Source organism: Glycine soja, chromosome 10 (genome assembly GCF_004193775.1).
Source record: "Glycine soja cultivar W05 chromosome 10, ASM419377v2, whole genome shotgun sequence".
NCBI classification, from domain to species: Eukaryota; Viridiplantae; Streptophyta; class Magnoliopsida; order Fabales; family Fabaceae; genus Glycine; species Glycine soja.
This window is the reverse complement of record NC_041011.1, coordinates 31327030-31352702: the sequence shown is the minus strand read 5'-3', so window position 1 is coordinate 31352702 and position 25673 is coordinate 31327030. Positions and strand designations below refer to the sequence as shown.

The 25673-nt window shown below is 35.8% G+C and overlaps 1 protein-coding gene and 1 pseudogene across 1 annotated transcript; both read left to right on the top strand.

Moving 5' to 3' along the window:
- The first annotated feature begins 1398 nt into the window (after positions 1 to 1398).
- On the top strand, positions 1399 to 3358 carry LOC114371630. Its single transcript, XM_028329005.1, has 2 exons — positions 1399 to 1993; positions 2928 to 3358. Exons 1-2 carry the CDS (start codon positions 1399 to 1401, stop codon positions 3356 to 3358), a joined length of 1026 nt encoding a protein of 341 aa, XP_028184806.1.
- Positions 3359 to 7209: 3851 nt separating this feature from the next.
- On the top strand, positions 7210 to 8327 carry LOC114370523 (annotated as a pseudogene).
- The last annotated feature ends 17346 nt before the right edge of the window (positions 8328 to 25673 follow it).

The following is a 25673-nucleotide window of genomic DNA, read 5'->3' as shown; positions in this document are numbered from 1 at the left end:
GAGAGGCCCTGACGGACTCTTCGGAGTGTAGGCCTTGGGGGTCATCGGGTTTGAGTGCTCCTTTAAGCCTATGTTGATCCCATATGGTTGGAGCATTCTTGCAAAACATCGTGACCCTAACTGGTCTCCCTATGATCTTACTTAGTGAGAGTGACCTGACAAACACATTGTTTGGTATGTCTTGTTATGTACTCCTAAGCGTCCCAGGGTGGTTTTTCACTAACATGGTACCACATTGCATATAGGCTTGAGTCTTAGCATAACTGTCTCATGCGCTTGCTAATTGTTTATTATGAAATTGATGTGTTATTATGTCTTGATCAGAGCGTGTGATTCTTGTGTAATGTGATTGATGATTGAAAAGTGAACTTTGAATGACAAAGTGGTGGAATTACGTGAATTACATGTAACTAAGTTTTATTTGGTTTATATGATATGTATATCTAGTTGTCTTGTTTCTCTATTAGTTAGGAATGTGATAACTCACTCCCCGTGTGTTATTTGTGTTTGGATCCTGTGATGATCTTAAACTTTGTGTTCGGAGGAGCAGATGACTAGGTGAATTGCTTTAAGGAACCATGTGCTGAAGGACGTCGGGACACAACGCTCTGATAGGATGTGGCATTGGGGTATAGGATTTTATAGACGGCCTTGTGTTGAACCGAAGTGAATTTATTATTTATTTAGAAAAATTTTATGATGATGTTAGAAAGGTGAATGTGAGCCTGCTACCCTCTTGAAAGGCTTGTATTTAAATATGTTTTAAAAACTTGAATTAAGTTTAATTTTTTCTTTTATTATTAGTACATATATGTGTGGGGTAGAGCGTATCACAGTTTCTTATTACGATTTCATTTCATTTTTTTTGTCTCGACAGTTTTCTGGTGTGGTTTCTTTCTTCCCATCATCGATCTTCCATCGCAATATTCAGAGGTTAGTTCTTCTTCTCATTAAAATTATCAATCAAGTTTCTCAATTATGTTGATAAATTAAATAACAGAGGGTACCCTTATCCTTAATCATACAAATAAGGCTATTCGGATGATAATAATAATAATAATAATAATAATAATAATAATAATAATAATAATAATAATAATAATAATAATAATAATAATAATAATAATAATAATATACTATTCACAACTACACTACTAATTAATATTTATTTACTTGTTTTTCTTATGGGTACGTGTTTTATTTTTCCAAGTTTTGATTTTTCTTCTTGCAGTTTATGACATGGCACATTGAAATTAAGTTTCTTAATTAAGTTGGTAAAATAGCTTTACACTCTTATCCTTAATCATACAATTATGAGGCTATTTGGACAATAATAATCAGTATATACTATTAATAACTACCTTACTAATATTTCTTTAATTTCTTGCAGTTTATGACATGGCAAGTGATAGTTCAAGTGCGTTGAACACAAATTCAACGGTGTGGGAGGGTATATGGCACGCAGAGGCATCTTCAAGGTGCAAGAAACTCGTGTGGCGCGCGTGCAGTGAGGGACTACCCGTGAGATCTTTGTTGTTACAAAAGGGCATCATCAAAGGGGACGACACGTGTCCCTGCTGCCGCACGTGCAAAGAAACAACCACACACGCTTTGTTGCTATGTGAGGAGGTTAAACCCTTTTGGTTGGGGTCTCCATTGGGGCTTAGAGTCGACTGGTTGCACAATGTGGCTAATATCACTATGTCACAATGGGTTGATCAATGTTTGGATGTTTTGGATAAAAGAGGAATGGGTATGTTATGTGCCATGGTGTGGGGTTTGTGGCACAAACGCAATGCTTGGGTTATAAGAAAGAAGAAATTGGATTTCGCACAAGTTATGGCCAAGGCCTTGTCTGTGTTTGCTACTCAAGAGTGGGTCCCACCTTTAGATTCCAAAGTTAAGGTCAATTTTGCTGTTTCTGCGATAGAGGATGTTGGGACTGGATTCGGAGTGATTTTTAGAAACTCTAAAGCTGAAACTATGGCATCAGGTACAATTCTTTTCTTTTCTTATTTTTGTTACAGATCTTATTTATTTTAAAGAGTTAATTTTATCAAAAAGGTTTAATTCAATTAGTGTATAGGTTGTTATAAATCTTTTAATATTTATTTTTGACTTCTATAGATAAAAATAAAAAAGATAATTTTGTTAAAATAAATAGGATCATTGAAGATGTTGAAACTCTTTCTTTAAATAGGTAAAGTATGATAAAATTAAAATTTTGGTCATTTATTTACATTTTAGGTTTATTTTGATCGTATAACTATAAAAAATTTCACATTATCTTTCTTAATCCAATCTAGTCTTTTCACAAGTTTTTATATTGATGATATCAATTTTGAATTGAGGACCTCTTTAACACTTTAACATTTTTTGTCATGTGTGGTTAAGTTTATTTTAGATAAAATATTTTAATTTGTTTTAATTTTTCTTATTAGATGAAAAATTAATTAGTAGTAAATAAGGTTTTTTAATAACTTTTTAAGTAGCTTCTAGTATTTTTAAAATGTTAACTTTTAATTTTTCAGAATTTCTTTTATTTTTATTCTCGATATATTTATTTATTTCTTATGTTATCTTTTTTAAACAAATCATAATTTTATTTTATTTATTATTATTTTATACTTTTTAACTATTTCAACAATTAGATTTATCGAATATTTATAATTTAATAAGTTAATTTTTTAATTTTTAACTACCACCTTTCAACTATCAACTATTTTTTTAACTTTTAATTAAATTTTTAATTAATTTTATCGAACATAACATAAATATAAATAGATTAAATTAGCTTCAAAAACTGACGGAGGAACTTATTTGGTGTAACAGAAACCTTTTAAAGGACGAATATTTTAAATTAGTGTCACCTCTTTCTTCCAGTATTTAAGGTATTTATTTACATTAAATGCTTATATATGCTACAGGTACATATTTTCTGAAGGATGAGTGTTATGATTCCGAAATTGCTGCGACAGTATGCTATAAGTGGGCCATAGAGAAATCACAGGAACTCTTTTTCATTGATGCTAATTTCGAAACTGATTGCCAACAGTTATACAATCAGTGGAACGAATTCACACAGGAAAACAACACTAGTTCTGCTTCTTACCTTGATGAACTTCTAGAAGAATGCAGAACAATGATGCAGGGTACAGAAGCATCTCTCACATTGGTGGCTCACACAGCCAATAAAGTGGCACAGTGTTTAGCCAGATTGGCTTTTGATTATGGTGAGAAAGATTGGATTGATGAGGTGCCGAATAAGGCATTAGAATCTTTACAATCTGATCTTGCAGCAATTGCTGATGCTTCTGCTGATCGATCAATAAATGTGAATATTGTTTTGCAGGACTAGAAATTCAATTCTTCAATTAAGTTTACTTTTTAAAAATTACATGTACAATTTTATCTATGATACCTTGTTGCATTGAGATGTAGTTGGAGTTTTAGTGTTTTACTATGTTTAGATCACAAATTTCTTTTCTACGTGGGTTTTATTGTGGTAGTGACATGTATGTGGTAGTGCCGTGGTGGAGAATTTAAACTTAAATAGTAATAATTATTCTTCGTTTTTTAGAGCAGTAATAATTTTTCTTAATCACACACTACCAATAATTAATTGAGGTTGATTCTAATAAAAAAGATTAATCCTAAATAAATTTTAACGAGTTAATCTTTAATAAGAACATTTTATATAATGTTTGGTGGGAAAAAAACAGACTAATGGAAGGAAATGGAGGAATTTTTTAAAAAATTTTGGTTGTTTGATTCAATTTTTAAGAGAGAAAAATCAAGTCAAACAAAATTCCTTTTCATCTAATTTTTTATCATCTCCAATAATGAGATTGAGAGGATTCTAACAGAATGAGAAGAGATTTAAAACATTTTAACTATAATGATTAAAATATTTATATTAATATTTTCAAATTTAAAATTACAAGCATATAATAATAATAATAATAATAATAATAATAATAATAATAATAATAATAATAATCTATATTATATTGTAAATTTTACCTAGAGTTAGTTAGGATATGATAATTTAACTAGGTAATGAATTTTGTTTACCGAGAATTAGATTATTTTCTATTGAAAGTAACTGTTTTGGATATTTTACTAAAAGGAATTTAAAATTTTAGAATTTAAGAAGAGATTTTAGTTAGTTGAAATAAAAGAATTTCAAATTCCATCTCTAGAGAGTGGATTTGGAAATTCTCACTTTAGTCAGAGGCAGACCTCCCGACCTCTGTGCTCAATGTGGAGCCTCGCTCACTCGCTCTCGCAGTAGAGCCTCACTCTTGAACTTCTCTCTCTGGTTCGTCTTACTTCTCTCTTGAACTTTCATGGTTTTGATGTTGTTCTTTTGTGATTATTGTTTTGTTTTTCTTAATACTCAATTGAATTCCAATCTAGGGTTCATATATTTTCCTTAATACTCATTTTCGCAAACCTAATCCATGGCTCTTGCAGCTTGGCCTTCAAAATGAGTGTGCTCTATTTTGATGCTCGCGCGATATCTTCTCTTTATTCTTCTTCGATCAATTTGTTTAATTGATTGAAAAACCTTTTTCTGCTGAAATTTTAAGTAGTAATTGATGTTTCTATGCTTTGATTTTGTGATTAGCATGTCAATTGTTTGTGAGATTTAGTGGTTAGGTATGTGATTATTGTTGCATTGTTGTATGATTCTGAAGGATTTTGGTGGAATTGCAACTTGTGTTTAACTATTTGGATTTCATGAGTAGCATGTGTAGTAACATTATAGTAACCGTATTGAAGTATAACAAGAAACCAGACAAAAAAAGTGGAATTACTACAATAGAAATGCTATTTGGTATGAAATCATTTGTACGAGAAAATGACGAATGTTCTTTGACCATTGCCATTGGCGAATGACTGTACAGTGCTAGTTAAGAATGAGTTTCCATTTTCGACAGAATTAGCATGTATGGATTTGTTGGTTTTGATCTGTGCAAACAATCATTTCTATTACTGGAATAGTGTAGTCTGAATTAGTTATTTGCAATATTAGGGAGTACTATTGAGAACTAGCAGATTCTTAATACCAAAAGCTTGCATTTCCATTAAGATCACATAAATTTGTTGATTTCTTTTCATACAAACAACCATTTTTGTTATTCGAGTAGTGTATTCTGTATTACTGTATTAGGAGTTGTTGTTGGGAACTAGCAAATTCTTGATACTGAAAACTTACATTAAGCCCAAGAAGGAAAAGGACATACTTGAGAGAGAAGACAAGAGGAAACAAAAATGTACTCAATGCATCATCATTCACCTCCTCCCTTTGTATAGTCAGTTACATTATATGTATCGTTAACATTTTGCCTCTCCCACACAAAATTCTTCAGCATATCATTTGGTGCCTTCTAATGTACAAAACTTCTACTCCCCATTGTTGTCCCTATCCAGGCCCACTTGATCCCATGTTATTCTAATGTTGCTTTTGTCTTAATTATCTTTCCCTTCAATTCCTTATTTACCTCAGTCAGCATATTCCAGCATGTTGTTGCTTTTGTCTGTAAATCCTCTTTTTAGGCAAATCAATGAGAATAAGATATTGTCTTCTAACATGAGAATTTGTTGTGTGTTTGGTTCAACTTATTTTAAAGAAATAATTGATTATTTCCCCCAAATTTGACAGTTTCTTGAGAGAGCTTTAAAGAAATTATAGCTTATCTTGCCAATTTACTTGGCTTTCAAGATAGGGCAGAACATAACACTGTCGCCTCATAGGCATGAAATCTAGCTGAGAAAGAGAAGACCCCGTATTGCTATCTCAGAATTATTTAAAGCATGTTAGCATCCTATTGAACTAGTGCCAAAAAAGTTAAGCTACAAAACTTCTATATTAACCTAAACTAAGTATAAAAATAATTCACCCATGCTATGAACAAATTACAAAGGGTAAGTTTTTTGAGATAATTGAAGGCACAATTTTACAAATAATACCGAATTGTCTTGGCCATGTTGTGTATAAAATTATCCACTAATATAAAGTAACAACATTTATTTTTGTTGTTTCAACCAGGATATATATATATATATATATATATATATATATATATATATATATATATATATATATCTAACATTTGTATGTCTGACATATTTACTGGTGCCTGGGGACCTGCAGTTTGCAGCTAGCTTGGCATTCATTTGTTTTCTAATTAAAGAAAAGTCGGGTTTTATTTTTGTCATGAAAACTCTTATTCCCTAAACAGCCATGTTTTCAAGTTTTCACTTGTATTTTGAAATAAACTTTCATTTTTCTTATGTACTAATTTAAAAGAAAACTTATATTTCTTTGTCAATTTTGTACAATTTTTTACAAATAAGAAAGAGCTAAGAAGAAAAGATAGAGGAAAAAAAATCTGAAATAGTAAGAAATATGATGTAATAGACTAAGAAAAAAGTCAGTATTTGTATCTTTTTAATCTTTTTGTAGGGGAGTGAGAAAAGATGTGTTTTGCGGTTAAAAATGAATTTTGGTGATGATGATTGTGCAAAGTCATCCTCACCCTCATGTATCTCATGTAGTAGATGTAGATGTGGTCTTTTTCTCAGTCAACCCCTTTCACAAACTCAACCTCATCCCACAACACTTTTATTCGAACTAATCTCCTTCCAGCACATGGACTTCTTTTGGATAAAATAATATTTTTATTCAAAATTCTTGTTCAACTTACCTGATCAACATGTCTTGCCAACATTATCTTTTTTTATTTCCTTTTTTCCTCCTTTGTTAGAGTGCTTTTGTGAACGGTTTATTAAAGTTAATGACATCCTTTTGTTATTATATTACTTTTCTTTTAGTTATATAGTGTGGATAGTCAAGAAATGGAAAGTAGTATAGTTGATGCTTCAACTGCTTCAAGAAAACGTAGAAGAGATGAAGAGGAGGACGAAGAACTTGAACAAGCATTTTTCATTATTGTTAGTGTTGCCACTATGCTTTTGGATGCAATGACTTGGTATCATGACAAGTACTTTGTTAAGGAACCTGCTGGAAATTTGGAATTAGAAAGGCATAGCTTCCTCAATCGTCTATACATGGGAACAAAAATTGATTGCATTGAACAATTAAGGATCAGTAAAAAGGCATTTTTTAAGCTTTGTAGAATTTTACAAGAGAAAGGGAAATTGGTAAAAACAAGAAATGTTCCTATAACTGAGGCTGTGGCAATGTTTTTACATATCCTTGCTCACAACCTAAAGTATAGAGTTGTGTACTTTAGTTATTGAAGATCCATGGAAACAATAAGTAGGCAATTCAAGAATGTCTTGCGAGCTATAATGAAAGTAAGAAAAGAATATTTGAAGTTCCATGACTATAATCTAGAGGGCTCGATGGAAAACAAATGGAGATGGTTTAAGGTAAGTTTGTCATTTGTTAGTAATTATAAGGTACTTTAAGTGATTACAACTTATTTTTTATTTTGAAATGTTTTTAGAATTCAATTGGAGCACTTGATGAGATACATATTCCAGTAACAGTTGCTGCAGAAGATAGACCTAGATATCGTAATAGAAAAGGTGATATCTCTACAAATGTTTTAGGAGCTTGTTGTCCAGATTTAAGGTTTATATATGTGTTGCCAGGGTGGGAAGGGTCAGCAGGAGATTCTCAAGTATTGTGAGATGCTTTGCATCGTCAAAACTGTCTCCATATTCCAAATGGTAATATCATAAAATGATGATACTTTATTTAACATGTAAAAGAAATATGCATGATTTTTTTATATAATATATTTTTAAAACCATTGTAGGTAAATATTTTCTTGTGGATGCGGGGTATACAAATGGTCTTGGATTTTTAGCACCTTATCGAGGGACTATCATCTTAATGAGTGGATCAAAAACACCATGCAAAACTACAAGGAGTTATTTAATCTTCGTCATGCAAGTGCAAGGAATGTTATTGAAAGGTCATTTGGGGTATTGAAGAAAAGATGGAGTATATTAAGAACTCCTTCTTTTTTTGATATGAAAACACAAATAAGAATTATTAATGCTTGTTTCATGCTACATAATTTCATAAGAGATGAACAACAAAGTGATCCAATTTTGGAAGCCCAAGACTTGGAACTTTATCTGTTGTTGATGACGAGTTGACCAATCAACAAATGGAAAGAGTCACAAATAATATCGGAGATGAAGTCACAACTATCCAAGCAACTGAGGAATGGACAAGATTTCATGACACTTTAGCAATGAATATGTTTGCTACCTATCAAATAAGAAGAAACTTTGATTAGCGAGATGTTTTTAGTGGATTTGGATTTTGTTTCTTGTGTGTAATTGACTCTATACTCATGTATGTGTGATACTTTGGATTTTTGTATTTCATAATACTTTGAATTTTGTTTTCTTTTTATGTGTAACGTAGAATGCTAATTTGACATGTCTCACCTTTATATATATGAGATTATTATTTTTTTTTGTCTAGAGAAATGGAATCAAGCAATGTGAAGGACAAGTCAAGTGGAAAAAGAAAGATGTCTAGTGAGGACACAAGAAGTTACTTCGCATGGAATTTTGAAATGGAGCGTGTGCTAGCGCGGCATGTGCTTAGAGATAAAAAAAAATTTGGGCAATAAAGGTCATGGAAATTGGAAAGCATAGCATACAATACTGCATCTCAAATTTTGTCGAGGCGTTTTGGAGTTCACCTCATAGCAGATAATGTTAAGAACCCTTTTAAGCTTTGGAGAACATGGTATGGAATTGTGAGTGACATTCTTAGTCAAAGTGGATTTGATTGGGATAGCACAAAGTACATGATTACTGTTGAAAATGAAATTGCATGCCATGAATATGTTAAGGTAGTCAATCATATTTTTAATTTTATTTATTATTCAATTGTAGTTATTATTTGTGTTGTTATTAACATGTGTCTATTTTTTTTTCAAGTCACATGAAGAGGCCAAACGATTTTGATTCAAAGTAATTCTAATTGGGATTATGTTGTAGACCTATGTGCAAAGGATAGAGCTATTGGACTTGGAGCAGAAAATGCATTAGATGAAGATGATATCATGAGGAAAGAAGCAAATGAAGAAGAAACAATTCACAGTGTGAGTATTGACTTAGAGGGATCAAGTTCTGCCACAAGGAAAAAAATTCGCCCAAGTAAGAGTGGAGAGAAAGAAAGGATGATTTTCTCAATGAAAGAAGTAGCCGAGTCATTGAAAGAATTTGTTGAAGTGACTAAGAAGAAGATGAAGAACAAAAAAAAAAGATGGAGATAAAAGAAGCTCAAGAAGTGGTACATGAAGTGGTGAATGAACTAGATAATATACCTAATTTTAATGGTGCACTTCAACATAGAGCAATCAATTGGTTGACAGAAAATCCCATTAGGTTTGTGATTATAAAAGCTCTCCCATTGGATGAGAAGGAGGATTACATCTCATCTTTTATGCCTTGATGCCAAATTACAGGTACATTTGATATCATGACAAGTATGTTGATGTTGTATAATTATGTTTTACATTTATATCTCTCATTTTATATAACAAATTATGTTTTGACAAATATGATTTGTTCGGTAGCACTTAACATTATGTTTTCTTTTTCAAAAAAGATGTGAAGGAATTCCTGTGCTAAAGCAAAGACAATTAGACAATTTGGAATTATTTTGGAAGTTGGACTTATTTTGTGACTAGATTTTACTTTAGTCCAAGTTTTTTTTTGTGTAATTGCATCACTGACCAATGACTTTTACAAAAAAAAAAAAACAAGTTTTATCTGTAGGCTTCTAAATAACATTCCAAGGTGAAATGGTACATTCATACCTCGGATTTTATTGTAAAAAAAGCCTTGTGAATTTTGATTTGTATATTTTTTATGTTGTGGTGGTTCTAAGATCACATTTAATATGTCATTTTATCTACTAAATAGTTCTGCCCTATAAGGTTATAGAGTTTTGTAGTGGGTTGTAAATAGAATAATGATTTAAATAGTTAAATTAATATGTTTTTAAGTGAAATAGATTAAAATAGTACATATTTATTGAAATACCACACTCGACAAATAGTACATAGAGTTTATTAAAGAAAAATATAATTATTTTATTAAAAAATTATTTTATTCAAATATAAAATTTTAAAAAAGAATGCATTTGATTATTTTATCAAAATAAGAAATTTTGAAAATGAAGAAATTCAATTTCTTTATCCAAACACAAAGTTTTGAAAATGAAGAAATTTAATTTTTTTATCCAAACACAGAATTTTAAAAATGAAAGAATTTAAATTGAAACATTTGAAATTCTTAGAGCCTCATTGTTAGTCGTTATTTACGACTAACTTTTGCATTGAATAGTTACATGAAATTAGCCTTTTTCCCAATTTATGGTTTCACTATTAGAAAATACACTTTCAACATCGGTTATTTAGAACATTCTACATCGGTTCTAAAACCGATGTTGAAAGTGACGATGTTGAATGTATGAATGTTAACATCGGTTTTGGAGAACCGATGTTAGCATACATATGACAACATCGGTTCTCCAAATACCCGATGTTAAGCACAATGAACAACAGCCAAAAAAGTGTAGGCATGATGAACGTTGACATCGGTTTTCCAGTAAAACCGATGCTAATATGTTAGTTTAACATCGGTTTTCTAGAATAACCGATGTTAATGTATGCCCTTAACATCCGTTTTTCTTGAAAACCGATGTCAACGTTGATGATGCTTACACTTATTTGGTGTAGTTCTTTGTGTATAACATCGGTTAATTATAAATAACCGATGTTACTATTCAAATATTCACATCGGTTATTTATAATTAACCGTTGTTAATGTACAATAGTTGACATCGGTTATCCACAGATAACCGATGTTAAAATACAAACGCTGACATCGGTTATACACAAAAAACCGATGTTAATATACAAACGTTAACATCGGTTTTCTATTATAACCGATGTTGGTTATGATATTAACGTTGGTTTTTGTTAATAACCGATGTTGTTTTCAAATATTTTTTTTATATATACTTTCTGTTTTTACAGTAAATCCAAAATTGTACCTGTCAAATGCAATTTCAGGAGGCCCAATTCACAGCAAATAAACATTTTATTCTGTTTTCAAGAAGTTTTAATGATAATAAACATCAAATAATTGATTTATATATTATAAAGAACAATCAACAAATGAATTCAATGTTCGTGTTACATAGAAAATGTAAAAAATGTTAAAAAATGTCCCTAAATCCTAGGCCTGATCTCTAACTCGGAGATAAAACTGTGCCCACTGAATCCGCAATGCTTTTAATCTCTCGGGCTCCAATGGTCTAGGGTCGTTAAAATACTGCATGATTAAATAAATCATATTAAGTTAATAATGTAATACAAATTATAAATAAATCAATTTTCTTTGAAATAAACTTACCGCTTCCCAATTATTTCTAAAACTTCCTAAAATGATGGTGGACATCTAGTGCATGACATAGTAGCCGCACTCAGTAGTTCCTTTTTGTCTATTACACTAAATACATAATGAAATTTGGATATTAATTAAACAACTAGTGTACAGACACATAAAGAAATATATATAAGTGGAAGTTTTATGTAAATGACGTACCTTGACGACAATCCACCTAGCAGGAGCCTTTGATTTAGGCTGTGGAGCATCATCAAGACCCTTGATAACACTGTTCCATATGAGTAACAATTAAAAACTGGTGTTGTACGTTGAGGTATTACAATGCAAATGTATTGAAAAGAACACTAAACCTATTAATAATCCCCTTAAGGTAGTTGTCTGGCCTATTATGCAATGAACAAAACCAGACAACTAAGTGTTCCTTGGGCAGGATGACCACCATCTGCCAATGTCTGCTGCAGTGGAACCTAAAATGGGTTAGTACATTAGTAAACATTAATTAAATTTTGTTATTTTGTGACTTACCCATTTAGGTAGGCTCCAAGATACACATCACGTTGTGAACTCTGCATCCAACTCTTTATGTAACTTTCAGATTCAAACTGCGATTGCCCAGACCTCTGAATGGACTGAGGCTCGAGGAATCCATAGATATTAGAATTCCCCGCTCGCATACATGTTTCAGTGAGATGCCTGTTTATGTTAAGTCAAAGTTAAATATTTATGAATTGAAAGCCATAACTTAGGTAAATAAAAGCCTTTTATATAAAGACTTACAGAATCCACAACTGTAACATTGATATGTTGAGACATTGACCACCGTGTGCGATTTCGGAGAGGTCTTCGTGCTTTATGTACATGGAGAAATCTGGATTAACGACCCCGAACACGGTGGCATCCCATCTAACCTGATAAGGCCTCAAGAAAAGCTCTGGGATGGTCAATGTCATTAGATAAAGCGGATCATCGACCTCCGGATCGGGCTTCGGAGGTGGTTTTGGCGGAGACACAGCTACCTGTTCATGAAACAAAGTTAAATAGCCTAATTTGAAAAGAAGAAACATATAGTAAGGACAATAAGTACCTGCTGTGATAAAGACTTGACCAGATGTGTCGGCCAAGCAAGGAAGGTGTGAAGTGCCTGCCCCACTAAGGAAACCTCATCAGTGGGTACAGGAATTGGAGCATCTGCATCTCTAACCTCCTCCACACTCACCTCCTCCACACTCACCTTTACTTGGCCAAGCAACAAAGGAGTGTTATGAACAACAGTGGATCCCTCATAAACTCTCCCGATGGCAACCAGGCGGGCAGGATCTGCTTCTTTGTACAAGCCGCACTTGTCAGAGTCACCGGTCTCAGGATCGTTTCCTGAGGGATCAACACAACTCCCTTTTGTGCTCACTCGAGGACCGGAGGGACCAGGACCAACCAGAGGCTCAGGAGGCACTGCAAGTCCCTGAGATTGCATCTGCGACTGAAGGTGGCTGAAGGATGCCATGACTTGCCTCGTCACTTTCTCTGTGATGGACTCCTCTAGCTGGTCCCTGATCTGCTGAGTCAACTGGTGTAATTCATCAGGAGGCAGGGAGGAAGCGCTGCGGGACGTCCGTGGAGCCGATCCAAAGTATTGCTTGATGGTGACACCGGCTCCAATACCACGGACACGTCCAGGGTGCTCTAGACGTCCAATAACAGCGACCAGAACATCCTGATGTCCATGGGGGACGAACGATCCCTATGTGGCCTGCTCCTTAAACGAATTCTGCACAGAAAACACACAGTGGTACATGGCATTCTCAAAATATTCAAACATAATTGTAATGGTTAGTTGAACATAACTTACAATCTTCTCAGCGATTTCCTTTGCGGCCTCAGTCGTCATCTCCCCTGTCTTCTTCGTGCGGGCCATCTTCCACTTCACGTGGCGTCTGACCGGGGATGGAGGGTCGATGACGCCATCAACGCTTCCTGACTGTGCAGCTTCCTACATCTTCTTCTTGGTCTTCTCAGCCAGGAGCTTCTGCTCCAAATAATCATAACCCCCACGAGACAAAACGTGGGGGGCAGTATTCTGCTTCTGGATGGCCTGTGCCTTCATGCGCACATCCTGAAAAAATTAAACAATAATGTTTGAAATGGGTAGAATGAAGTATAACAACATCATGCTTAATATGAAAAACAACTTAAATGGCAAAGGAACATACCTCCCAAGAAGGGTCTCTGCGAGTCTGGCAAAACTGGGCCCATTTTTCCTTGCTGATGCCGTATTTGTCATAGACAGTGTCCTCGACACCGTCCTGATCGGCTGCAAGGGCCCATTTCCTCGTGAGGTCTGATTTAAACTGCCTCCATCTCTCCCCCACGGTCTGTAGTAACTTCCTTTTCGTCCTACTATCAGAAGCCTCTGGGATATCAAATTCTGCCTGACAACATGAAACAAAGTTTATTTGTTACAATAATGATTTTTTTTGGCTATTAATTACACACAATCAAATAAGAAAAGAGAAATACCTTAATATCCTCCCAAATCAGGTCCTTCTGAGCAGTAAGGACTTCCTTCCAGTTCTCGTAGGTGATGTCCACCTTATCAAGTGCCACAATCCCCAAATATGTTCTTAATTTCTTCTTGTAGGGACCGTCGGCCTTCCCTGTAGCAGGATCAACATGCACCACTGGTCTCTCAACACCAGGTGGTCTAGTGGACAACGATCGTAGGCGTGAGGCTTTGCGTGTCCGCTTCACGGCAGACGTCGAAGCCGATGCGTCCGAAGTAGGAGGAGGAGGAGGAGGAGAAGGAGGAGAAGGAGGAGGAGGAGTAGTAGTGGAGGAAGGTGGAGAACCCATGATCTTTTATACAATAACATACAAAATTGGATTAATGAAAAGAGGATTAGTGATAAGTTTTTTTTGGAAGGCAAAAGTATAAGATTATTAAACAAAACCCCACCACATAAGGAGACAAGACAAATTAACCAAAGGACTCTGAAAGATAGGTAGTTGTGCTTTTTAATTGTGATTTCATCCATGTTTTCTTTGATATTGATTTTCTTAGGACTTCATCCATGTTTTGACAGCATTTGATTTTCTTTTTTGCAGAAAAGAAAGAGGGGAACGAGCAACAATTTGAAGGTTGTACATTCAGGAACTAAAGAATTCAAAATAGCTAGTAATAAGAGGGATTTGTTTTTGGGATTTTCTGAGCACCAAGAGCGGCGACGCAAGAAGCTTGCACTTGAGGAGGGAAGGATATTTGCAGCTAATGAACAACTTTCTTAACTATTTGTCCTTCAGATTTTACTGTTTTTTTTTCTTATATGTAAATATAAATAATATAAGGTTATGCCATAGGGACTTGGTCATTTTTACCCCTAACAATCTTAGAAGTAAATATAGACCATATTTTTACGCCATACCCTTATACCATTTATATTTACATATTAGCAAAAAGAAACAGTAAAATCTTAAGGACAAATAGTTAAGAAACTTGTTCATTAGCTGCAAATATCCTTCCCTCCTCAAGTGCAAACTTCTTGCGTAGCCGCTCTTGGTGCTCAGAAAATCCCCAAAACAAATCCCTCTTATTACTAGCTATTTTGAATTCTTTAGTTCCTGAATATACAACCTTCAAATTGTTGCTCGTTCCCCTCTTTGAGAATGAGGAGGATCTTCATAGGACTTCATCCAGCTGATGTTTTTCGGCAGTTTCATCATCCACCACCCTTTTCTTCTGTGCCTTCTCACGTTCATTGTTGTTAAACCCATATTTATGCCTTCTTCCCTTCATGTCTTGTTTGATCACAACTTTAGCTGAATCTCCCATCTTCAGCATAGTTGAATCTCCTGTCTTATTATCCAATGCCACATTTTGATGGCCTGTATCTCTTTTGTTCGTATGTTCTACTGCTTCAGCTTCACAATGCATAGAGCAATCAGAATTTTCCAGTCATCACCAAAGGCTTTTGCATCAGCGTTGACACTCTCCACCCTCTTTGGTTTATGCTTCTGTGTTTTCTTCCATGCTTCCTCCTTATAATTCTCAGATTTATTGGAGGTCCGACTAGAAGGATCAGCACCAATCCGTGCCTATTCCTCCTCTACCAGCTCAATATCTTTTGTTTCACCTTTGCTTTTGAAAACTACACTGTAATTTACAAAACAAAAGATGAAAGGAAAGATATTGACCTGATAGACGAGGAAGAAGCACAGATTGGTGGTGATCGTTCTAGTGCAACCTCGAATAAAGCTGAGATTTATAACGAGGAGGCACGGAAGAAAACATAGAAGCATAAACTAAAGAGGGTGGAGAGTGTCAATGCTGATGCAGAAGCCTTTAGTGATCACTCGGAAATTCTGATTGCTTTATACATTCTGAAGCTGAAGCACTAGAACATACGAAGAAAAGAGATACAGGCCATCAAAGTGTGGCATTGGACAACGAGACAAAAGTTTCAACTATGCTGAAGATGGGAGATTCAACTAAAGTTGTGATAAAACAAGACATGAAGGGAAGAGAGCATAAATATGGGTTTAACAACAATGAACGTGAGAAGCCAGAGAAGAAAAGGGTGGTGGATGATGAAACTGGCAACAAACATGAGCTGGATGAAGTCCTAAGGAGGAAAATTGAAACAAAAAACCGATGCCTCAATAAGAGAAAAATGTAGTTGTCACTTACTAGGTTTGGTGACCTCTGTCTTTGCAGAAAATTACATTAGCCGATGTTAATCAATTCTCCTTCATCATGATCATTTCGATTTGCATGAACGTCATTAGCTTTTTCTTCTCCGACAACGTTACCAGTGATTTGAGCGGTCAAAGGACTAACATAGGTGTCCATGTATGAATCATCATCTTCTACATTAACACCAACTGTTTTGCCCTGCAGAACCACGCACCACCTTTCATCACAAGGGTCTTGCACGTAAAATACTTGTCTAGCTTGTTCTGCCATGATGAAAGGGTCATTGTGGTAACCAAGTTTCTTTAGATCTACCAGGGTAAATCCTATATCATCGGTGCGCACACCGGTGTTGCTGTCAACCCATTTACATTTGAAAACACATACTGTAAATTTCACATAATTAAGCTCCCAAATTTCATCAATGAACCCAAAGTAAGGGATGGAAGCTACACAGGGATTGGCGTCATTGACACTTGCAAAGTGTTGAGATTCAGCCCTTAGGATGACCCCGCTGTTCTGCATTGTACTTTTGTCATCTTGTGCTTTTGTGTAAAATGAATACCTGTTTATGTCGTATCCTTGCCAGGTTATAACATTTCTTTTAGGCCCATCTGCTAGTTTTCTTAATGTTTCTGAAGCATTCTCATATGCAAAGATTGTATCCTTAAACCAATCACAGAAAGTTTTGTTACGCTTTTTCAACGCCCAATTCTTTGACATTTTCGGATTATTCTGTTTGACTAAAGCTTCGTGCTTAACTATGTATGGCAAAACTTCATTACTGTTGTTCAAGACATACAAGTGAGCTTGTAACAAATCTTCTACACTTGGAGTGATCACCTGCAGTCCTCTTGAACCCTTACCACCCACTCTGTCATCATGCCGACACTCAGGAAGCCCAACAACTTTAGCCTTCTCTAAGTGATGCAAGCTCCATTGGAGCTTGTAGGCCTAGGATCTTCTTCATCAATGGATTCCTTTGCTTCTTGGAAGATGAATGGCAGCGGAATGGAGAAAGGAAGAGAGAGAGGAGACGCCACTTCAAGGAGAAGATGAGTCTAGAAGAAGCTCACCACCATAGGAGGCCATGGATAAGAGCTTGGAGGAAGAAGGAGATGAATGAAGGGAGAGGGAGAGAAGAGCACGAAATTTTGTGCTCTAAATGAGCTTTGAAATCTGAAGTTTAATATTCAAATGATCAAAGTTCAAAAAAATGCACACACATGACCTCTATTTATAGCCTAAGTGTCACACAAAATTGGAGGGAAATTCAAATTTCACTTGAATTTGAAATTGAATTTGTGGAGCCAAACTTTGGAGCCAAAATTTCACTAATTATGATTAGTGAATTTTAGTTATGGTTCAGCCCACTAATCCAAGATCAATTCCAAGATTCTCCACTAAGTGTGCTTAGGTGTCATGAGGCATGAAAAGCATGAAGGACATGCACAAAGTGTGACTATATGATGTGGCAATGGGGTGTAGTAAGCAAATGCTCACCTCCCCCTCTAAAATTTAATTGGATTGGGCTTCTACCAATTCAATTAAATTTATTTCCAGCCACACACATCAAATATCCACTTAGTGCATGTGAAATTACAAAACTACCCCTAATACAAAAACTAGTCTAGGTGCCCTAAAATACAAGGGCTGAAAAATCCTATATTTCTAGGGTATCCTACCTACATTATGGAGCCCTAAATACAAGGCCCAAAAATAATGAAACCTTAATCTAATATTTACAAAGATAAGTGGGCTCGTACTTAGCCCATGGGCCCAAAATCTACCCTAAGGCTCATAAGAACCCTAGGGCCTTCTCTTGCATCTCTGGCCCAATCTACTTGGAGTTTTCTATCCAATGCCCTTGCGGGGTAGGATTGCATCATTCCCTCCCCCTTGAAAAGGATTTGACCTCAAATCCCGAGGTTCTTGAAACGCTGGAATTTTTTCCTCAACACCTGTAAAAAGAACAAAAACATATGTATTAGTGGTGTTTAGTATGTTGAAGTAAGGTAAGGTTTGAAAACTCATTTCCTGGGCATCTTCCCATGAAGGAACATGGTTCCTCACCAACTCAATGAGTGGTGCTACAAGTATAGAAAAATATGGGGCAAACCTTTTGTAAAAGTTTGTTAAGTCTTGGAAGCCCCAAATTTTTCTTACACTTGGTGGAGCGGGCCACTGATGAATGACCTTTATTCTCTTAGGGTTCATGGGAACCCCTTGATCACAATTTAAAAAATTAAGAAAAGTAAAGCAATAGAACATACCTTTTTCTGTATTTTCATGTTGATTATTCCTACCAAAAAGTATGACAAAACTAAGGTGTCCTATATGAGTGCCTAAGTTTGTATTGAAACTAAAAATAAGAACAAACCTACCTAATGAGTCCCTATGTACACAAATCATGAAGATGTTGGGTGCACGAGTGATTTCACAAAAGAGTGTTGCACCACCCAAAACATTCATCACACCACCTATTTTAGGGATTTGGTGCCTAATAATACCTATTTTGGGCACCAACAAAGCACAAGGATTTAAGCTCTTGTGAACCAAACCCTCATCCAACAACTCCTTTACTTGAGGAATAAACTTAAGCCTAAAAGGTGTGGCAATGCTAACAAGTGTCTTTTTACAATGGAGAAAATATGGAGGTTGTCTAAGAGGAGAAATTTCTTTAGTATTTGTCTTTATTTCAAAATGTCTTTCCTTCTTAGCTAACCTCTTGGAGGAGACACTTACCTCCTTACACTCCTCCTTAACCATTAAAGGTTGTCCTTCCTCTTGGGGGTAGATCTCTTCACTAGATTCTTCCCCTTTTGCTTCTTCACTTTTACTAGAGGAAGGTGAAGTAGTAGCCTCATCTTGGCTACTATAAATGTCTTGGCCCCTCACAATTATGGTTTTCTTGGTGGGGCATTGAGAAGTAATGTGTCCTCTTCCAAGACATTTAAAGCACTTCATGGAGCTAGTCTTCTCTTGCATACTAGCCTTAAGGGGTTGCTTTTCTATTGTCTTCCCCTTATCATCTTTGGGCTTAGAAGGTCTCACCCCTAAGATTCCTTGACCTTGGTCTTTCTTTGGATAAGAGTGAGAGCCATAAGATTTTGAAGTAGACTTCCTTTTAAGTTGTTGCTCTACCCTTATTTCCCAATCTAAATTAGCCTCTACATTGTCCTTTCCATGGAAGTATGGGAGTTTAATGTTAACCTCTTGAGGCTTTCTTTCATTTTCTCTCCTATGGGAGTGAGGTCTAAGATGTGACCTATGCCTTCCTTCATAATAGTCACGAAGTTCTTCACTTAGGCTCTTGCAAGAGTTATGACTACTATAGGAGACATGTTTTTCTCTTTTCATTTCTTTCATTATTTTTCTTCTTTCTTCCTCTCTTATTTTCTTTCTTTCATCTTGACTTGTTTCTTCCACTCTTTTTTTACCTTTTTCTTTTCTCTCTTGTTTTTCTTTCCACAACTTAAGGGATCTCAACTCATCTAATATCTTATACAAGGGGTCCTTAGGAGTAGAACCCTCACCATTAACACTAGATGAAGAATGAAGACTCATGTTGGTTCCTAAGTTATGGTTCTTTCTTGTTGGGGGTTTGAAAACAAAAGGTAAAATAAACTATGGTTGAAACTAGCCAAAATAAACACTAAAAGAGGTGTGAAAGATAAGGTAAAAACTAATTAGTAAAAGGCAAGCTATCTAGGCAGTTTGACAATGGAGGGTAAAGGAAATAAGCTATGAAAATAAGCAAGAAATTAAAGTGCAAGAAATGCAAACTAGGCGGATCCTAAGAGTGTTTGGATGACCTCATTTAAGGTTCCCAACAAAACACTCACTATCCTAAGGGGAAATTGCCTAAAATTATTACACACAAATGGAAGTAGGGTGACCTAGCGGAGGCTCCCAACTTACTTCCAATGAAAGGCCTTTTTGTTACAAAATTTGAAAGCAAAGCAAATTGCCAATTACAAAATTACAAAGAAAAAAGTCCTCAATTGTGGTGGCTATTCTCTCTTTAGTGTTTCACTCAATTTGGAGTGCTTCTTAGTCCAATAGCTCTTAAGGTGGTTGGCCCCTTGCTTCTTGACTCAAATTCTTCAAGATATGGCACCAATCCTCCTTTCCAATTCCCTATATGGCAACTCACAAGCAAGGAAACAAAGAGACAAGCAATAACCAAAGACAAAAAAAAAAAAAATGAAATGAAAGCTAAACCAATAGAGTTTTAACAAGACAAATTTCCAAGGATTATTCAACAATTAAAGCAATGAAAAGCACAAAAAGCAAGCTAGGACTCAAAGAGAAACCTAGAATGGCTCTAGAGTAGAGTAGAAAAACTCTAAAAAAAAAGACTTAAGAAACCTCTAGTTTTGGCACTTGTTTTCAAAATAATGTTCAATTGAAATTTCAGAACTAGGATTGGTATAAAATATGCACCAATTATAGAACAAATTTTGAGCCAAAACAACAAGCACACTTTCCTTTCACTTTTCTTTTTTTTCCTGGACACTGATTTTTCTGCCAACTTGTGAGATTTTTATTATTTTTTTCTTTAATCCAAATCGCTTTATTCTTTTTTTATAATTTTGGTCCAGATGTCTAGAAAATTCAGTAAAAGTTTCAGCTCAAAAAACGTAGTTACCAATTCCCAGTAATTTATACAAGTTCGTATGTTCAAGCTGCCAGCACCAGCGATTTCAGCCTAGAAATCAAGAGTAGTGTTTATGTTGCTTAAGGCTTGGATAGTTACAATTTGTGTTTGCTTATGCTCAATTATCTTGAATAACACAATTAAAGAGAGCTTAAGACTTATTTTGATTCACAAATCCAGCCACAACTCAGCACCACAACTCAACTTCATCATAGGCATCATGTAGGAAACTTAGAAAGCAAAAAAAAAAGTTCAAGAACAAGACTACTTCTAGGAATTGATTTAGAACATGTTATGAACTAAATAACATGCATGAATTAGACTCAAAATTCAAAAGATAGGCTAATAATGACAAGAATACATGAACAAATGTATCTAGAATTCAATCAACAAAATAAAATTCAACACAAACTTAGAACATAATGTGACAATTACTATGACTAAACATGACTCTAAGACAACATGGATTAAGTGATTTACACTTAGATTTTTGTGTTTTTTTTTTCTAATCAATATTTTGGAACAAAATTTAGATCTAAAGGTTCAGAACAAGAATATTATGAATGAAAATTGATAGAACCTAAAATCAACACAAAAACAAGATTAAAGAGTAGATCTACAAAATTTGAACCATAGAAATGCAAGAACAAGTGTAGATCTAAGATTTAATCGGTTTATTTTTTTTTTAATCTACTCTAAACAGCACCAAACCACAAGACAATGGAGGATATACATGGAGAATAAGATGAAGAACAAGGAATTAAAGAGAATTCACCGAACAAAAAGATAGAGGAAGCAAAAGAACATCACCTAGATGAAGATGCTCTTGATACCACATGATGCAAGCTCCATTGGAGCTTGTAGGCCTAGGATCTTCTTCATCAATGGATTCCTTTGCTTCTTGGAAGATGAATGGCAGCGGAATGGAGAAAGGAAGAGAGAGAGGAGACGCCACTTCAAGGAGAAGATGAGTCTAGAAGAAGCTCACCACCATAGGAGGCCATGGATAAGAGCTTGGAGGAAGAAGGAGATGAATGAAGGGAGAGGGAGAGAAGAGCACGAAATTTTGTGCTCTAAATGAGCTTTGAAATCTGAAGTTTAATATTCAAATGATCAAAGTTCAAAAAAATGCACACACATGACCTCTATTTATAGCCTAAGTGTCACACAAAATTGGAGGGAAATTCAAATTTCACTTGAATTTGAAATTGAATTTGTGGAGCCAAACTTTGGAGCCAAAATTTCACTAATTATGATTAGTGAATTTTAGTTATGGTTCAGCCCACTAATCCAAGATCAATTCCAAGATTCTCCACTAAGTGTGCTTAGGTGTCATGAGGCATGAAAAGCATGAAGGACATGCACAAAGTGTGACTATATGATGTGGCAATGGGGTGTAGTAAGCAAATGCTCACCTCCCCCTCTAAAATTTAATTGGATTGGGCTTCTACCAATTCAATTAAATTTATTTCCAGCCACACACATCAAATATCCACTTAGTGCATGTGAAATTACAAAACTACCCCTAATACAAAAACTAGTCTAGGTGCCCTAAAATACAAGGGCTGAAAAATCCTATATTTCTAGGGTATCCTACCTACATTATGGAGCCCTAAATACAAGGCCCAAAAATAATGAAACCTTAATCTAATATTTACAAAGATAAGTGGGCTCGTACTTAGCCCATGGGCCCAAAATCTACCCTAAGGCTCATAAGAACCCTAGGGCCTTCTCTTGCATCTCTGGCCCAATCTACTTGGAGTTTTCTATCCAATGCCCTTGCGGGGTAGGATTGCATCACTAAGTATTCTGAACAAAATTCAATGGCTTCTTCTGCAATGTACCTCTCAACAATAGATGCTTCCGGACGATATAGATTCTTTGTATACCCTTTTAAGATCTTCATGTATCACTCAACCGGGTACATCCACCGTAGATAAACAGGACCACAACATTTGATTTCTCTGACCAGATGCACAATCAAGTGAATCATGATGTCAAAGAAAGCAGGGGGAAAATACATCTCCAACTAGCAGAGTATAATTGCGGCCTCATTTTCCAACTCATCAAACATTACTGGATCAATCACTTTGCTACATATAGCATGGAAGAAAAAGCACAGGCGAGTTAACGTGAACCTGACTTTGTTTGGCAAGATGTCTCGTATAGCCACGGCTAACAATTGTTGCATGAGCACGTGACAATCGTGAGACTTTAACCCTACAAGCTTAAGCTCCTTCAACTGCACAAGGCTCTTAATATTTGAAGAGTATCCTTGTGGAACCTTCACCCGACGAAGACACTGACAAAAAATTATCTTCTCCTTCTTGGACAAAGTATGGCAGGCTGGGGGCAAGTAAATTTTCTTCCCATCAGACCTTGGATGCAACTGTGCTCTTATACCCATATCAACTAGATCTTGACGGGTATTCAAGCCATCCTTCGTCTTGCCTTGAATGTTAAGGAGCGTCCCAATCACACTGTCACAAACATTTTTCTCCACATGCATAACATCAATACAATGTCTAATGTCAAGATCACACCAGTACGGAAGATCAAAGAAAATGGACCTCTTCTTCCATATGCAACTCTGACTTTTATCCTTCTTTTGGGTCTTCCCAAATACAGTGTTCAGGTGTTGAACCCGCTGATATACCTGCTTACCAGTTGTTAGTGCTTAGCTCTACTGAGTTTTAAAAGATTGGCTAAAATTTTGTTAAAACATAAGCACTTAGACAATGAAGGAAAGCTGGAGTTGCTGCACATGATGTCCAACGTTATGTCAAGGAATCAGATCGGGCTGCACAATGCACAAGGCAAGATAAAATGTCAAATGAAGAATTGAAGCTGCAGGATCCACGATGTCGGACACGATGTCCTGACATCCGGCCCGAAAATACTGGACACATAAATCTGTTATCTCTTTAACAGATTATTGTGCAGTTAGAAACAGATAAGAAGATCTATCTCTTGGAACGAATTAAAAGATAATTAAAGTTCGAATTACAAACTTGAATAGTTCGTTCAGGGATTAAAGATTAAAGATAAAAACTAAAAGATCAAACTGTATCTTTTAGATCTTTAAGTGCAGATTTTCAGGAAAATGATAGATCTCATCCAGCACAAGTAGTTGCAGCCCAGAAACGCACACGGCTATATAAACATGAAGGCTGCACGAGTTTTCTACCAAGTCCGGGATTGAAGAGTTATTTAGTGAGTTTTGGGACTTGAGTGTTTTGTGAGCCACCTTGATGTTACTCTAACATCAAGTGTTGGACCTGAGTGTGTAGAGTTGATCTCTATAGTGTGTGGAGTTGATCTCTATTGTTCAGAGAGCAATCTCTGGTGTGTATTTGATTTAATTGTAAACACGGGAGAGTGATTGAGAGGGAGTGAGAGGGGTTCTCATATCTAAGAGTGGCTCTTAGGTAGAGGTTGCACGGGTAGTGGTTAGGTGAGAAGGTTGTAAACAGTGGCTGTTAGATCTTCGAACTAACACTATTTTAGTGGATTTCCTCCCTGGCTTGGTAGCCCCCAGATGTAGGTGATGTTGCACCGAACTGGGTTAACAATTCTCTTGTGTTATTTACTTGTTTAATCTGTTCATACAGTCAAATATAATCTGCATGTTCTGAAGCGTGATGTCGTGACATCCTGTACGACATCTGTCCCCAGTATCAGAATTTCAATTGGTATCAGAGCAGGCACTCAAAATCACTGAGTGAGATCTAGGGAGATAAATTCTGATGAACATGGAGAAAGAAGGAGGACCAGTGAACAGACCACCAATTCTGGATGGAACCAACTATGAATACTGGAAAGCAAGGATGGTGGCCTTCCTCAAATCACTGGATAGCAGAACCTGGAAAGCTGTCATCAAAGGCTGGGAACATCCCAAGATGCTGGACACAGAAGGAAAGCCCACTGATGGATTGAAGCCAGAAGAAGACTGGACAAAAGAAGAAGACGAATTGGCACTTGGAAACTCCAAAGCCTTGAATGCTCTATTCAATGGAGTTGACAAGAATATCTTCAGACTGATCAACACATGCACTGTGGCCAAGGATGCTTGGGAGATCCTGAAAACCACTCATGAAGGAACCTCCAAAGTGAAGATGTCCAGATTGCAACTATTGGCTACAAAATTCGAAAATCTGAAGATGAAGGAGGAAGAGTGTATTCATGACTTCCACATGAACATTCTTGAAATTGCCAATGCTTGCACTGCCTTGGGAGAAAGGATGACAGATGAAAAGCTGGTGAGAAAGATCCTCAGATCTTTGCCTAAGAGATTTGACATGAAAGTCACTGCAATAGAGGAGGCCCAAGACATTTGCAACATGAGAGTAGATGAACTCATTGGTTCCCTTCAAACCTTTGAGCTAGGACTCTCGGATAGGACTGAAAAGAAGAGCAAGAACCTGGCGTTCGTGTCCAATGATGAAGGAGAAGAAGATGAGTATGACCTGGATACTGATGAAGGTCTGACTAACGCAGTTGTGCTCCTTGGAAAACAGTTCAACAAAGTGCTGAACAGAATGGACAGGAGGCAGAAACCACATGTCCGGAACATCCCTTTCGACATCAGGAAAGGTAGTGAATACCACAAAAAGTCAGATGAAAAGTCCAGTCACAGCAAAGGATTTCAATGCCATGGGTGTGAAGGCTATGGGCACATCAAAGCTGAATGTCCCACCCATCTCAAGAAGCAGAGGAAAGGACTTTCTGTATGTCGGTCTGATGATACAGAGAGTGAACAGGAAAGTGATTCTGACAGAGATGTGAATGCTCTCACTGGGAGATTTGAATCTGATGAAGATTCAAGTGATATTGAAATCACTTTTGATGAGCTTGCTATATCCTATAGAAAACTATGCATCAAAAGTGAGAAGATTCTTCAGCAAGAAGCACAAC

Coding starts and splice junctions, on each gene's coding strand:
- LOC114371630 (XM_028329005.1), top strand. CDS start 1,399: ATGGCAAGTGATAGTTCAAGTGCGTTGAACACAAATTCAACGGTGTGG. Junction 1,994..2,927: donor AGCTGAAACTATGGCATCAG/GTACAATTCTTT, acceptor TATATGCTACAG/GTACATATTTTCTGAAGGAT.